The sequence below is a fragment of the Caenorhabditis remanei genome, chromosome X, assembly GCF_010183535.1.
Source record: "Caenorhabditis remanei strain PX506 chromosome X, whole genome shotgun sequence".
Classification (NCBI taxonomy): domain Eukaryota; kingdom Metazoa; phylum Nematoda; class Chromadorea; order Rhabditida; family Rhabditidae; genus Caenorhabditis; species Caenorhabditis remanei.
Window position 1 is genome coordinate 12,756,670 of NC_071333.1, and position 15,517 is coordinate 12,772,186.

Consider the following 15,517-nt stretch of genomic DNA (forward strand, 5'->3'; position numbering starts at 1 on the left):
AATAAAGCTGTCAAACCACGAAACTTTTGACAGATAGTAACATTGAATGAAAATGAGAAATTATTAGGTGAAATAAATAATTTAAAACACGTGGAAAACACATAGGTCTCAGAGGGTCGGGTAAAGTATAAGGCACTGAATTGGAAGAACGAGACTATTGGGAATGTGAGAATTTAATGAAGTTGAAGTGGAATCTGTTTCGAGATCTCGTGACGGGCTCTGAGTGGAACTCGCTCACAAGGATCCAGAGCGGAGATCAACTGTGGAAGCCAGACAAGAGCGTGGAAAATACCTGGAAAATAGATGTTTGTAATTTCTTATGATCATTTACACTCACCAATAAGATTTACAAGATAGACAGTTTGGAAGAATACTCGAACCAAATAAGCTGGGACGAAAATAGTTACAGCGAGTCCAACGAGTGTGGAACACACGGCTTGTGTAATTGGCCACCCCACGGAGGCAAGTGTATCGGACACTTTCTCTTGTGCTGTGTTATACTCTGATCTATGGTATCTATAACAAATATGCACGGAGTAATCGACAGCCAATCCGATAGCCATGACAATACATCCCATACTGACAGAATCCAAATCAGATCCAAGAAGTGCAAGACCTCCGCAAACACCCATAGAAATGGAAAGGAGAGACCAGGTCATCAAGAACACAGATTGCTGAAATATAAAAATTGGTATTGAAAGTACTCATCAACGTCGAAATCATACCGCATCTGGAAGGAAGAAAAATGAAATCAAAGCCATCATTGCAAGAGCGGATCCAATGGTTTGCATAGAAGATGGAGCGATTGTGTGACGCTGGTCAATAAGGAATGGACTGAAAATTCCAGAGAGGAACATATCGAATTCCGGGTACTCCTTGAGAATATCACGCCACAGGAACAGTTCCGATTGTCTTTTGTCCCAACTGTCAAGTCCGTAGAATGAAGTTTGGAAGGAGAATGCAGATATACATGGCTCTCCATTTGTAACATTGTCCAGAATCTTTACCTTATCTGGAATACCAAATGTTTGAAAAACTGAAGATCAGAACTCTAGTTCACCTCTATACTGAGAATAATCGAGTTGGGAGAAGAAGTCTCTCATGTTCTTTCTATCATAGAAATCAGTAGTGTAGTTGATATTTGGGAAATCGTTCAAATATTGTTGATACTGCCAAACCCAAAGGTTGGTAGAGACTCTTCCAATAGAGTAATTAGTATGTTCTAGTCGGAATACAAGTTCGTTCAATTTCGCACGAGCCCCTTCATCACGAAGATCTGGTGGTGTCATGATATGAAAAGTTGGCATTACATTGTCAGCCCAGATGTACTTATCTGAAAAGCAATTTAACTAGAATAGTTTTCAATTGTTGAGATTTCTTACCAGCCAAAGCAACAAAAGTCTGAATTGGTGAGTTGTCACGAATGTACTTGACAGGAGAGATATCTACACGGAGAATAGAACATCCGTAGAGAGCAAGAGCGGTGTAGATTGGGAACAATGCAAGAGAACCAATACGAACCCACTTCTTCATTACGATTGGTGCAAATGTGTCACGGAAGAACTTGTGCATGTATGGAACTACAATACCTCTGTTTATCTTTTAGATATTTCAACTGGAGAAACTTACGGTCTTCAGTTTTCTCGTGATGTTGGTAGTTGATATGCTCCTCCTTTTCCTTTGCGGCTTCTGATGGTGTTCCACGTTGAACTTCAACATCATCATCATCTCCATCGTTTTTCTTGTAACAACAGGTAGCCAATCCTCCGGTTTCTTCCTTGTCTCCAGAGTACTTGAGTAAAGCAGCGAAGAAAGTAATCTGAAATCACAAACTGCATTACCTTCACCGAAACCTGAATACAGTACCTGCATCAAGTAGTCAAAGAAAACTCCGACGGCAGTGATGAGACAGAAATCAGCAACAGCTGGTGTGGAGCACATCATCCATCCGAGGAAGAAGCAGAAGAAGTTGGTGAATGAAGTTACTGTAATGGAAGCGCCAGCATCTCCCATCACTAGAGCTAACCTTGTAGCAGGTGACAACTTTCTGTCGCACTCTCTCCAAGCAGCGACCATCAAGAAATCATCGTCGACACCAACGGCGAGGACCAAGAACGGCATGGTAGAAGTGACAGGGTTGAATTTGGCTCCAAAGAAAAAGAACACACCGAATGTGATAATGAGGGCGAAAATGACACACCAGACTCCAAGACACATTTCAATTGGTTTAGATCTTAAATTGTTTCATTGAAGCTGGTTAACAAAAAGAAAAAGAATTTAGGACGGGTACAATCACACTCACTTTGCTTTATCAGAACTGTAGTTCGCCAAAAGTACGAAAATAGTAAGTAGGATAGTAGCAGGAACCGCGAATGGTACAGTGGTCTTGATGATTTCAAGCATTTCGTCATCCATAGCTTTGTCACTGAAAAAAGCTTCAACTACAACTAAAAATGTATTTTTTAAACTCACTTGTGAGGAATGAACTGGAGATCACTGTTCTCAGCGATATTCTCCCAATACTCGTTCAGTTTCTGACGGAATGAGTAGTAAGCTGCATTGTTTTCTGCAGTGGCTGGATAGTTAACAAACCAATGAATTGTCAAAACTCTAGCTCCTTGAATCTCGTTTTTTTCTCCTTTGACATCTACTCCGTAAATGACATTTCCGATATCTTTTGGGCGGTTGAAAAGATACAAAACTGGATAAGAGAGTTGGAGATTTGGGTTGGCCTTGATTTTTCCGTCTTTGAAAAGAACATCAGCGTGCTTGATCCATAAATTCAAGTTGTTGTTGCAAGTGGAAGCTCCTGGGTCTTTTGTACAGAAATCTTCAAGTCCCCATACCTCTTCATTGAATTCATTGGTCACTTTCATCATCTGAAAGTTATTTAACTGATCGGAAGCAAAGAATTTTCAATCCTTACTTCTTGTGTGTATTGGAAGAGTGCCCCAAGGTATTTTGATTGAAGCAAATTGTCAAAATTCTTGTGAACAACGTAGAAACGAAGAATGTCATTTTTGGCGGGTACTGTAAAAAGTCTCCTTTATCATCCGAAAACTTGTGTTATCCGTTTTATTCAAGCAATTTTGTTTCTCATAAAATGGTCGGTAGTCTTATTTCAAAAAGGGCGATTCGCGTACGATCTACTTTCCCTTTTTTCTCGTGTTCTACCTTGTCTGGGCGAAATCCTGAAGCGAATGAAACGGAACGATGGTATTCATTCGTCACTTTCAAAAAGTCTTTTTTCTCTCTTTTGCTTTTCTCTTTCATGGCTAGTCGTGCACAAATCGAAATCAGATTGTGAATGGAAAAAAGAGGAATAGCAATGAGGAAAGAGGATAGAAAACAGATGAAAATGACGTATTCGTGTTACAATACCGCCTCCGAAATAATTCTTTCTATCTTTGAGTGACGCGATGTGACCCGGTTTCGAGAAAAGAAATCAGGATAGAGTGTCAGGTTGGTGGTCATCCAAATGATAACAAGATATCCCATAGAAAATGATATAACTTGAAACAAACACCCACATTTTCACTTTCATAATTACTTATAAATTAGACGGTAACGTATTGGTAGTGTGTACAGTACTTAAATATATTGTGATTTTGAGCAGAACACTGAAAGTTTGTTGCAAAACCGTTATATTATCACTATTGGGTGAGCAGTAACTGAGATAAAAATTCCTAATTACTATTTCAAAAAAAAACTGTTTCTCTTACCGAGTTTTTTCTCACTATCCTTCTTTTCCTTATTTTTGTTAACATCTCTTCTGGATCTAGCCAAGTTAGAGACATTTCCAAATGGAACATTGAAATGTGCTTCATCTTCCATTGCCTCAAGATCCCTCCGTAATCTGTCCATTTCTACATCTGGAAAGTAACACGAGGCATCTGTGCAATCATCACGTCTGTTCCTTTTTGGGATCAAATTGAGGTCACCAAGTGGTAAACGATTGAAATCCTTCGTTCTTTCAAACTCTAATCGGACCTGTAAGAAAATGCGACATGTGATTTTGATAACAGGGAAAGTAACGTACTGGTGCATCAGTTGGAACGAAAAGTCGGTAGAGATCGAGATTAATTTGCAAGTAAAATAGTCCACCAATAGATATAAGTGTTAAGACAAGAGGGGTTATTAAAAACCAACGTTGATGTTTTGCGATGAAAAGTCCATAGTTGTAAAAGACCTGAAATAATATCAGTTTTGCAAATTGACACACAAAATTTATCACTTACTTTTACCATCCAATCTTCAAACTGTTTACCATAGTCGCTAAGACGCATGGTTAGGTTTTTGCACCCAACTTCTGAAAATTATATATAAAATATTCAAGGAAAGGGAACTGGGAAGCAGGTGACAACGTGAATCTCAGGATGAGTAAGAAAACAAGAAAATGATACAAAAAAGGAGACTACAAGAATTGAAGGAGGGATAATGTGGGGTGTTGGATGAAGGCAAAACATCCAAGAAGCTATCTGGCAGAAGCTAATGAAACGACGGCCAGAAGACTGATGGTGACCGAACAGGTTCTGATGAGAATACAAAAAAGTGTGAGAATGAAAGAGAAAAATGCAGACGGGCATGATGTGTTCCTTGGGCAGTGTCCAGACAAAGATTCGGATAGAGAAAAAGAAGATCCACGGATTTGGTTTTCACTTGATACAAGAAAAAGTTATGATTCAATGTGCAATGAGGTGTAACAGAAAACAAGAAACCCGTTGTGTTTCTTTTTTCCAGAAAGTGAAATGAGTCTCTGAATATAGTAGGTCCCGAATCGGTAGTAACAATGAACTTTGAGGAAAAAAACACCGATCAGACTTTCAGTAAAGAAAAAGATGCAAACCAGAAAGCAATGAAAATGAAAAAGCACTTGAAACGTTGCGAAATGACTCCGAATGACTTGACAGGACTTGACGCAATTGGCCAGAAGCACGCCGCTTCCCGACGCGCTGTAGCCTCCCACCTACCGCCGCCCCGGCGTATTCGTCGAGGATTGAACCGACGATTTGATAGGCCTTAGCCGGTCGAGAGGACAATCGGTGACCCATATAAGGAGAAACTATGAAGAACATTTTGTCTCTTCTTGGCGGTTTTGCCTCCTACTTTTCTCGACACACCATCTTCCGTACGCTGTCTCTGACCGATTTGCATGCTATCACACATACATCCACACATACGTACTGAGACTATTCCGACAAACCAACTTCATTGAGATTCGAATTCTGGCGACCTGTCAACAAATGTTGTGTCAGATTTTTGGATCATACCCCCCGGATCGTATTTAATACAGACACCGCCGAAGATCTTATCGCCAGTGACGAAAAACGAACGGACGATAGAGAAGGTGATTTAAAACTATTACAATGAGAAACTAAATGAGAGATTAGCAGATGCTGAACTGTAAGAATCAAAAAGTAGCTATATGTTGCATAACATACTTTTTGTACCAACAGGGGTACTGAATCTAAGATGAAAAGTGAAAAGTCTGGACAATAATACAATATGTTTTAATCGAGCATTCAAATCAGAGTTACATAAGACATTATATACCACTTCAATATACAATTTTTAAAAGACAATTCACGTCCCTGTGTATTTTTAGGTAATATACTTTTTTTTCAGTTTTCAACTTTCAGAGAACGAAATAATTGTTGTTAACCTGCTTCAACGATCACAACACAACAATTTGGAATGTCTAGTGAATGAAGACCACCAATAAGGAAACTCGCATTAAAAAAAACAAGGAAAGCTCTGTTCTCATACATCAAAAATAGAGAGATTTCGGTCGAATAAAAAAAAAGCTGCTAACAGAGTCATTAATGTTTCTTAGCGTGTTGCAAGTATCACTTTGCCCACATAAAATTCCTTTTTCCTCTTTTTTCGAGCCCACTTTCCTCTCGTTCAGCTTTAGTTCTTTTCCACTTTTATATTTGTTGGATGGGGTACTTGTGCTTTTGTTTTCTTTGAGCTAAAGTGAAATCTATTCCAATTATCATTAGCCAGACTAATGCTTCAGCTTTCAATTTTGAGAGTTCTCAAAGACTCACCTGCGATTTCTCACGCTCTTCTCCAAACATTACGACATACTCGGTCTCAGGTTTCAGTTAAAAAGATTCTTTGCTCTTTTTGCCTGAAGTCGAAAAGCTCATCCACAGTATACTTATATCCGTCTTATGCAAATTCATTCGTCTGTGTCGAAGTCTAAAGAGGGTTAGGGTTCGTGCCAATTGAAACCAGACAGCTTTTTTCCGTTAGAAAATGTGAAGAGAAACCGCAAAGCTCTGATAATCTTCTGTCAGTTAAATTCACCTTTGCACTCGCTCTTCTTCTTTCTATTTTCTCAGACTCGGACCTAAATGACGCATCAATTGGCAGAAAATTAGTTTGAATTATCACATGTTTTCCTTTATTTTCTCCATTCCATTTTCTTCCTACCTACGTCTATGCAACAAGTGGTCCCGAATTAGAAAATAGTTCCAACATTAGTTTTTCATCTCTCTCTTTCTCTCGTTAGCTCTTCTTAGCTAATCAAATTTTCCATAGATCCCCGTGGCTCTGTGGGTTTGCGGGTGGCCGAATGTTATTCTAACTTTTTATTCATTGTTCTTCATCCATGAAAAAATTCGACACCTTTTCGAATGTGTGTTTTTATTATTTTGTTCAACAACCACTACATATTCAATATCTATTTTTTTTTGGTAGAAATTCCTAACTTGTTTTTCAAATGTCCTGAGCCCACAAACTGCTGCAAACCATGCTTGCTCTTTTTAGCGGTTCATCTTTCTTCCAATTATTTACTACTTTTTTTTATCCAACATTCCGTCATCCCTTGACTGCCGTTCTCTAACACACCATCGACTTCCTGACACTTTTAAACAAAACTTGAAAAAGAAAAAACACACATGCAAGTGGTGAAGATAGCAGTCAAAACGAACAAAAGCAAAGAGTTATGAAGGGATATGAATGAAAAAAAACACACACACATAAATTTACATGGTCCAACGATATTGCATTCGGAGTAAATGTAGTGTTCATTTGCTTTCCGAGAATGTTATACAGGTGAAGACGAAGTATTTTGATGACTAGGTAACAATTTACACCTAATTTATTTTTAGTTTGTTAATTTGTCGTGTTATTCAATTTGCCAATAAAATAGAATGACGTGGAAACATGAAAATGTGAAGATTCTGTTCTCAGGAAGTATTTTAAAGCTCTTCACTCGAACGTAAGCTCACTTATCTTCCTTAACATTACTCCTAGCAGGAGCTTCCAGAAAACAAAAACCACATTATTATTATTTCAAGCATCTTCGTTTCCTTTTCGGTTTCCTTGAACCTTCCTCATTTTTTTCTGTTTCCTCTTAACAAAACGGAGTAAAGTCTGCTCATTTTCAGTCTACCTTTTGTCTTTTTACCTTCCCTGTCTTTTTCTAATTTTAACTGCTTCAGTAGTAAGGTGAAAAAGACAAATTCTGTGCGAAAAGTTTTGTGGCGGTGGGAACAAAAGCGGGTTACCGGAAGCACCAGGTGTTGGAGGGAAGAAAAAGGAAAATGTTGAAAAGAAATGAAAGGTCAGAATAGTCAAGGACAATGATTTCCGATGCTCTTTCTCTTTTTCTAACTCCTTTTTGAGCCGTACCCAGCTGAAGATTAGGAAACTGATGCCTTATTCTTGGGACACATTTTTGTCCGTCGCTAATATTTTGGCACCTCGTCTTATTCGTCAAAATTGAGTACACGTTTCTGAATATCTATTGCGTGGAAAAAAACTATTCAATGAATTCGATATTTTTCAATCTGGATACGTTGCAGCCATCATGTAATTATTGTCTATAATAAGTGATGATATGATACATGACAATAAACGACAGAATTAGGTATAACAATAAGAAACACTGTAATATTTTTTTACTAAATGGGTGTTTTGTCCCACAAACAACACTTCTCTCTGTTTTATGTTTGCACAACAAAAATCCCATCTTTTCTGAATCTAGATTTCTGATTCACTGCTCGTCCAACATTCTAATTGATCTCTACAAGCCGACCACATTTTAGTAGAAGAATATGTCGTCGACTTCCTTTCCAAATCTTCTCCTCCCACTTTACACTTAATTATTATTAATAAATTAATCTTTCATTCATCCAAAAAACTGAAATGAACTTGATGAGAAAAAATGTAAACTATTGAATGAGAATTATCTGGAATTAGTTTTTATTACTGCTTGGAGTACTCCATTCACCGATTCTATCTTCTTGTAATTCACATTTAGTGACAGATATTATTTTGGGTCCTTTCAAACTTTTCATCTTTCTGTTTCATCATTCATTTCCCTTTATATCGTCTATCTCGCAAGTAAATTTTTCCGTTTATCACGGATAGGGCGAAAAAACGCATAAAGCATCTGGTAAACAAACATTAATCTCGTTTCGAACGTTGATATTCGTTTCTTCAATCCCGTGCACTCATTTTCTTCCGGCAGATGTTCCTATTTCCCGTTTACTGCTTTCATTACACATCCTCACTGTGATTTTAAGAGCAGAAATAGAAACTGAAATTGAATTTCGAACAGACATAAATGTTTAATTTCCTGTAGGAACGCTTCCGATTAGCTATAGCTACCGTATTCGAAATGAAGAAAACACATGGAATCGTTCCACATTCCATCAATTCAAATTAAAAACCATTAAACTTCAATCAATCCTCACATATATTGAGAAGCACTATAAAAAGAGGGTGCCTCATTCTCAGAAAACGAGGAAACCGAGCACATTCTTCATCCGTTCCGCTCGATGTGCTTGCCTTTGGTGCGGTGGGGGCCATCGGTGTCGCCAGCTCCTATTTTAAACTATGCCACTGCATTTTACCAACATAATCCTCAACCACTTCCGGACAATGACGAGTAGACATTGAGTTACAATGCGTCAGAAACTCGACGTTGCTTTTTTCTTTATTGTCAAAACTCTATGAGCTATAGTTGCTCACTTGTGTACAAATAAGTTTCAAAATTGGTGAAGCTTCAATTCTCCTGCCGCTCACTAATATTTATAGGAAGATCAAACTTTTAGGTGTCTGAGAATTGTCATGGCCTTTTGATCTAGCACTTTTATTTTCCAACCTCATCGCTCAATCATCACAAAAACAAGGTTCGAAAAGTGAAGGGCTTCTGAAGTGTTGAGGTCCGTTTGGTTATCATCACCACGAAATTTGAGTATATAATATTCAATATTATTTGAGTTGAGTACGTATGGATTTGTCATGTGATGAGCAAACAAAAAACGAGGACACTAGCCCTGCTCGAAATGAATTTTTTCAAATTTATATGCTCCATATACTTACAAATATGGTTTTTGAGTTTTTCAAAAAAGAAAACGATTCTACATCCATTTCATCCAGTTTTTTGCCTTCTTTGTATTTGAAATTTGATTGGTGGAGCTCATTAATCATTGCCTCGTCGCTTCCAATTCTCCGGTTTTCAATGACCTTACGGTGCATACCCCTACTCTTCCGAAGATATATGGATGAGATTCTTCTCTTGCTACCTCTTTCATTCTAAATTTGTCTAGCTTCCTCATTCGCCGGTTTTGAATGTTCTGAATGTACTCGTTCCAAACGAAACATTGAGAAAAAGGTCTCCAATTGAGAAAAGCTTCTGCTGCGGGCGCTCTGTCAACGGGGACGGCTTTGACCCGCCCATTTTTCTCCTTTTGCTCTATGAAGCTCTCGCCTATCTCACTTTAATGTTTTTCCAAGCCAGACTGTGAATTCAATCTTCAGAAGGAGGCACGGCGTCGACGACGTTTCGATTCTACGAAATCATGTTATTCGTATCTACCATATTCTTATTGCTTTACAGGTAATTTGAGATCAATGATGAGTTATTCAAGAAATATTGATAATTTTTTCTTCCAGAAGTGGAACAGCAAGTCGAAGCGAACCTGTGCCCATCTACTTGGATAATCTACTGAATGCTGGCAGAGAAGTCTACGATAATCAGTCTCCACCTGTACAGCATGACAAAGGTATGACGGTTGCACTTGTACATTTTTAGATTTTTGAGCATTCAGTTTTTAAAAAACATGACACGAGAACATCGTTGCGTTAATTGAATCTCAATAAAATTGGGCGTTATTTAGTTTAGAAAGTTCGTTTCAGTGGCAGCATTTCTTTCTTCTTTTGTTTCTTAAGTCACGAAATAGTTTCGTCATAGGGGTCGGTCAATTTTTGGAATTCAATGATTGTTGATTCTCAAAGAGCATGTGTATAGTTTTAAATGTTAGACGATTCTACTATATAAAAAATTCAGATTAGCTATAGGTCATTGTGGACTCAAAGAAAAAGAATTAGAAAAAAAACAAGTGCTTATTTTTACGTGACGCTGCCGATCGTATCAAGGTTCTTCGGTTTTTCGTTTTTCGTCGAGCATTTCATTACTCCGCATTTTTTCCAATTTTCCTCAATTTCATTTTTCTCATACACCCAATATTGAGGGACACTTATGCAAATATACGGAGATACACGGCTCTTTGAGCTGCTCGAAGAGCAACACCATCAGGCGTAAATTGTGCTTGCTTCCGATCCGCCTCAGGTCTTTCGGCTGTCTCCGGGAAGTAGTTGATAATGCTTATTCACACTTTTTCCGACATGGGAACAAAGTGCAACACGGAAAAACCGAGAGTTGTCTGAATATTCATAGATTGAAAAGGGAACTTCAAAACGTCTTGAGAGGAGGGCAGCGGTGTCTCGTGCGACATGAACCTAACCCTCCCCGAACCAATTCAATTGTTCGGATCCATTTGCAAAGTCTAGAGATGATATGATTTGTACAGATTCGAGGGATAAACTTTATGAATGCGAAAAAAGCCAACTACTAGTCAAAGTGTTCTGACACGTCTTAAATTTACCAGCTTGTAATTATTTCGAACTATTTTGTTGTTCTATGCTTGTCCTTCAACCAGAATTCTCAGAAACAAAAGCACCAAACATATTTTCAAACAATTCCCTCTAAAAATAATTACACTATGTCACGTCTGATTTCAATTTCAATTCCAGAGGAAGTGACTGTTGTCGAATTGGCTATGTACATCGAAGGAATGTCATCTTTTCGGACGCAGACTATGGATTTCCAGCTGGACGTCTATTTTCAGCAGTTTTGGAGGGACCCACGGCTTGCACATAATGAGACAAGACGTGTCTTGGTGAAAGACAAAGCAGTGCTGCACAAAATGTGGCATCCCGATGTGTATTTTGCCAATGCGAGAATTGCAGAGTTTCATGAGGTATGTGAATCATAAAGACCAGAAATATAGACCATAGTCGTTTTCTATTTCGGTCTCGACCACCAAATTACCCTTTTTTTTTGTTTTTTGTAGGTTACCCAACCGAACTTCCTGGTATGGATACAGCCGGATGGATCAATTCTCTATGATACTCGCATCTCGATGGTTGTGGTGTGTACTTTGAACCTGGAGAAGTGGCCACTGGATTCACAACGGTGTCACTTGCGCATTCTGAGCTGTGAGCTGGAGCATAAAGCATAATCAGTTTGACGTCATAGTTTTTTTCTTCCAGATGCCTACACAACAGAACAACTGGTGATCAAATGGAAGGAAGAGGAACCGATCACTAGAAATCCGAACATTGCAATGTCAGACATGCATATAGTCGATTTGTATCCGGGTCTTTGTGACGGAAATTACTCAACTGGTTAGTCTTGTTGAAGGCGGCGGCTTTTCAGAATAACAATTCAAAAATTTAAAAATCTCCACTCGGCGGCCGGTGTGAATAGGTAATAGTGCGTGACTAACCAAGTTTTGAATAGAGCCTTGACCGCCGTATGACGAGTTGCTTTTACACAAGAAATTCTCGAGGTTTTTTGAAAGGAAGGAAGTTAGCTGGAGAAAGAAAAAGGAAAAACTTCCCTTCCACCGTGTGCCAATTTTGATGAAAGTCGGAAACAGGAATCAAAAGGAATCAAAAAAGCGGCTCAATTATAAAGAGCAGAGAGTACAAATGTAGTTTGCTTGTCTATTAACCCATGTTTTCAGGTACTTGGAGTTGTGTGACAGCTGAATTTTTCGTGAAGCGAGAAATAACTCATCACGTGATGCAATCCTATGTACCAACCACCTTAATTGTAGTTATTTCTTGGTAATTGAAAATTAAAAACTGAAAGTGGAAAAACGATTTGGTCAATATTTCAGGTTCAGCTTCTGGCTCGACGTAGAAGCAGTGCCAGCCAGAGTTTCACTTGCAATCACCACTCTTCTCACACTATCAACACAGGCCAACGCAGCTAGGATGGCTCTTCCAGAAGTCAGCTACATGAAGGCTATCGATGTCTGGATGGGAGCTTGCATGATGTGAGTTTTCAAGTTTTGAGTTCTGAGTACTGGAGCACCACCCACGTGTACATCTCAAAAGATCAGCGAGTCAAAACACATTTGAGACAAAAGAAAAGGGGGGGGGGTGACATGAGAAAGACGTGGATAACCTGATTTTTCGAAACGACGACATTCGAAAAGAAAACGACAGACTATGGGGGCACGAAAATAGAAAATAGAGAATAGGGGTGTGATACTATTCACTAGTACTTCTGAGTAAGAGGAACTTATCATGAGGCATACAAAGAATAAAAATTTACAGGTTCGTGTTTGGAGTAATGATCGAATTCACAATTGTCAACTACGCTCAACGGCAAGGTAACTTTAAATGCATCCCATTATCTTCACCCACTCAACTGTGGGCATTTCGGTGTAAAAGAATATGGTGCACAACTTGTGGTAGTTTCTCTCACACAAGTACTGCTAGAACCTCACACCACATCTATAATTTTGAATGATTGATGATTATGAAACAGATTATCTTGATTTAAAACTGCCTATACACATCAGTTGAGAGGTTATGGAGAGTTTACTAATCATTTCAAATAGTGATATCTAGGAAGGAAATGGCACCGCACTGATGCAGAAATTGGTAGGTGTTCCGATCGTTTCATTTGCAAAAATGGCACTTCTTGGCACTGTCATTGAGCAAGAAACATGTTGTAGCTTTATCTTCTTCCATCACCAATCTTGTCACCATTTTAGTTACAGTTTCGTACTCATATTGTGCTGTTCATTTTATATTCGTTATCAAAAACTTTTTTAGTTACATAATAGTGACCGATGATTATGTTCAAACATGCTCGTAATTGCTCCTAATATTACCTTAATTATGCATGTATGTATTTTTCATTCAGTTTATAAGGAACGATAACTTCTACCTTTGTCCGTCTGAATATGCATTCCTATGTTACTAACATTTTCAAAATTTCGCTTTGAAAATTGGGTTTTCAAATGATAAATGTGTACAATATTTTTCATTTGAAAACTTCGACATAGGAATTGTGCTTCAATGTTTCAAATGACAAACACTTACTCTTTCAGTAATGGCGTCATCATTAGAATCTGTGAAGAGTGGAGTACCTGGAGCAGAGAAGAAACCATCGAGAGCTGATTTGGGAGCACATGCAAGACAACTATTCCTCAGACTCCGTACAAATGAACGCCAACATTTGGTGGAGGTAACATACTTGTATTAAGTTTTCGTAGAAATAAGTTTTACAATTATATGTTTCCTAAATCCATGTGCTTTCGTGTCTGCCATGAAATTGATTTCGGAAAACTATAAACACAAACTTCTTTGGTTTATGAAGAATATCACTGAAGTTTTTCTAGGCTCCACATTTATTTCAAATATTTTGTTTTTTTTGTCACCACACCAGATTTTATAGGATCCACCTGAGCAGATAGCAATGAATGATACAGCTTATGATACGGTCAGTCAAGCGTACAGTAACAGCTTCTCTGACGAAGAGGTACGCTTCCGTGCAACTCTTCACAAACACCCCAACTTGTGTTGTGTCCTTTCCTATGATTCTTGTCTAACCATGTCCATTCTCTCCCGTGTGTCTTCTGCATGATCTTAACCTGTCAACCTGATACTGATCTATTAACCTTTCATTTTCATCTTTTCTTAAAGATAACTAACCAGTTTGTTTGAAATGCATGAACCGACAGATCAAAACAGAATTTAATCGGAGAGAAATGTTTTGATAAGTATATCTTCTCTTTTCAATATCAGCATGTCAACTGAAAAAAGACATTCCATACGCAATGAATTCCATTCAGGCAGCTCCTACAACACAACAACGAAATGAGGACGCCGAGGCGCAAGAGGAAGTGTGGGCAGAACAAAAAGAAACGAATTTGAGTGAAGTATGGAAAGAGAGAGATGGCGATCCTGCAGAACGTCTTGCACACTGGAATGAAAAAGAGAATGATGCGAGTTCTCCGTTAATGGGAAATGGAAGAGCTCATGGTGAATTTGAACACTTGAAAAACTGAAATTGGGGTGAAATGAAGAATGGGTTAAAAAGAGTTGATTGTGCTGCAAGTATTCACTTTTTGAGAAAATGGAGAAGTTTTCTATGGGGATTCAATTGAATACAGTTACGAGATAAAAATAATATTTCAGTGAGATATGGTGCAGCTGACAAGCTAAGAAACCGCAAATGCAATGATAGCAGCCGTAAAAAGGAGAAATGGAGTTCAGCCATCAAGCAGATCCAGAAACACAAGTTTGTTTTTTTCCAAAGTAGTTTTAACAAGTTACCTTCTGATTCTTTATTAACTTTACAATAATCCAAATTACAGGAGAAATGGTTCTATATTTGGGTAACTAACATTCTCATATCTTACAATTTTCTTTTTGTTTTTGAGATTTATCTTTCCTCTAACTTGGTGTTCCTGTCCCTTATGCTTTCTAAACCTTTTTATATCTTTTCTACCTGGTTGCGGTTTCCCAATCCTGCTTTAATTTGTTTAAAGGTTCCCATTAAGATGCTATCCCCAAAAAGAATATGTTATTTCTTGTTTAAAGATGGTTTTCCAGGAAAATTGCCGGTAGGAATCGAGCCAAGAAAATCGATCAGACAAGCCGATGGATCTTCCCACTCACGTTTGTTATTTTCAACCTCACTTATTGGATTTATTATCTTTACTGGAAAGAGTAAAGTATCAAGAAGAAAATTCAAAAAGTAAAAAACTTCTCAAAAAATTTCATTATCCAATTTGTATGAAAAATTATTATTTTTTGTCAAATTCATATTTCTACAATATCTCACTGTTCACGAGTTCTTTTTTCTTTTCTCTGATGTAATTTTGATATCATGAATGTAATTTCGTAATTTCTCTCATTTTGTTCCATTCATATGTATTTTCTTTCTCTTCATTTGGCCTCTTTGATAATAAACATTTTATTTTCCCAGATACAAGGATATTGAGAAAACTGTGACTACAACCAGGAAGAAGGTTCTACCAAGAAAAAAGAAGATGTTATCAATAGTTGGAACTGATCTTTACAGTGCCATTTTGTCTTTGTTTCATCTTAATAAGAGATAGAAAAGAAAGAATTGATAAGTTCAGAGAAGAAAAAAGACAACAGCGAAGATCATCATTGTAGTGTGTGAACTTTG

The 15,517-nt window shown here is 37.9% G+C and overlaps 2 protein-coding genes across 2 annotated transcripts; one reads left to right on the top strand and one right to left on the bottom strand.

Moving 5' to 3' along the window:
* Positions 1-173: 173 nt before the first annotated feature.
* On the bottom strand, positions 174-4,286 carry GCK72_024510 (uncharacterized protein; the record flags this gene model as incomplete). The annotated part of the gene is made up of 13 exons (XM_003118135.2): positions 174-292; positions 338-674; positions 726-1,012; positions 1,061-1,333; positions 1,383-1,580; positions 1,630-1,819; positions 1,867-2,233; positions 2,303-2,425; positions 2,473-2,879; positions 2,927-3,030; positions 3,723-3,990; positions 4,040-4,189; positions 4,239-4,286. 13 exons carry the CDS (start codon positions 4,284-4,286, stop codon positions 174-176), a joined length of 2,871 nt encoding a protein of 956 aa, XP_003118183.1.
* A 5,532-nt stretch (positions 4,287-9,818) lies between these two features.
* Positions 9,819-15,055, top strand: GCK72_024511 (uncharacterized protein; the record flags this gene model as incomplete). The annotated part of the gene is made up of 14 exons (XM_053735922.1): positions 9,819-9,856; positions 9,913-10,022; positions 11,053-11,279; positions 11,373-11,517; positions 11,572-11,706; positions 12,048-12,150; positions 12,204-12,362; positions 12,646-12,701; positions 12,943-12,975; positions 13,428-13,564; positions 13,775-13,858; positions 14,172-14,361; positions 14,518-14,620; positions 14,935-15,055. The coding sequence occupies 14 exons, from the start codon at positions 9,819-9,821 to the stop codon at positions 15,053-15,055; spliced, it is 1,641 nt and encodes a 546-aa protein (XP_053579488.1).
* Between the last annotated feature and the right edge of the window lie 462 nt (positions 15,056-15,517).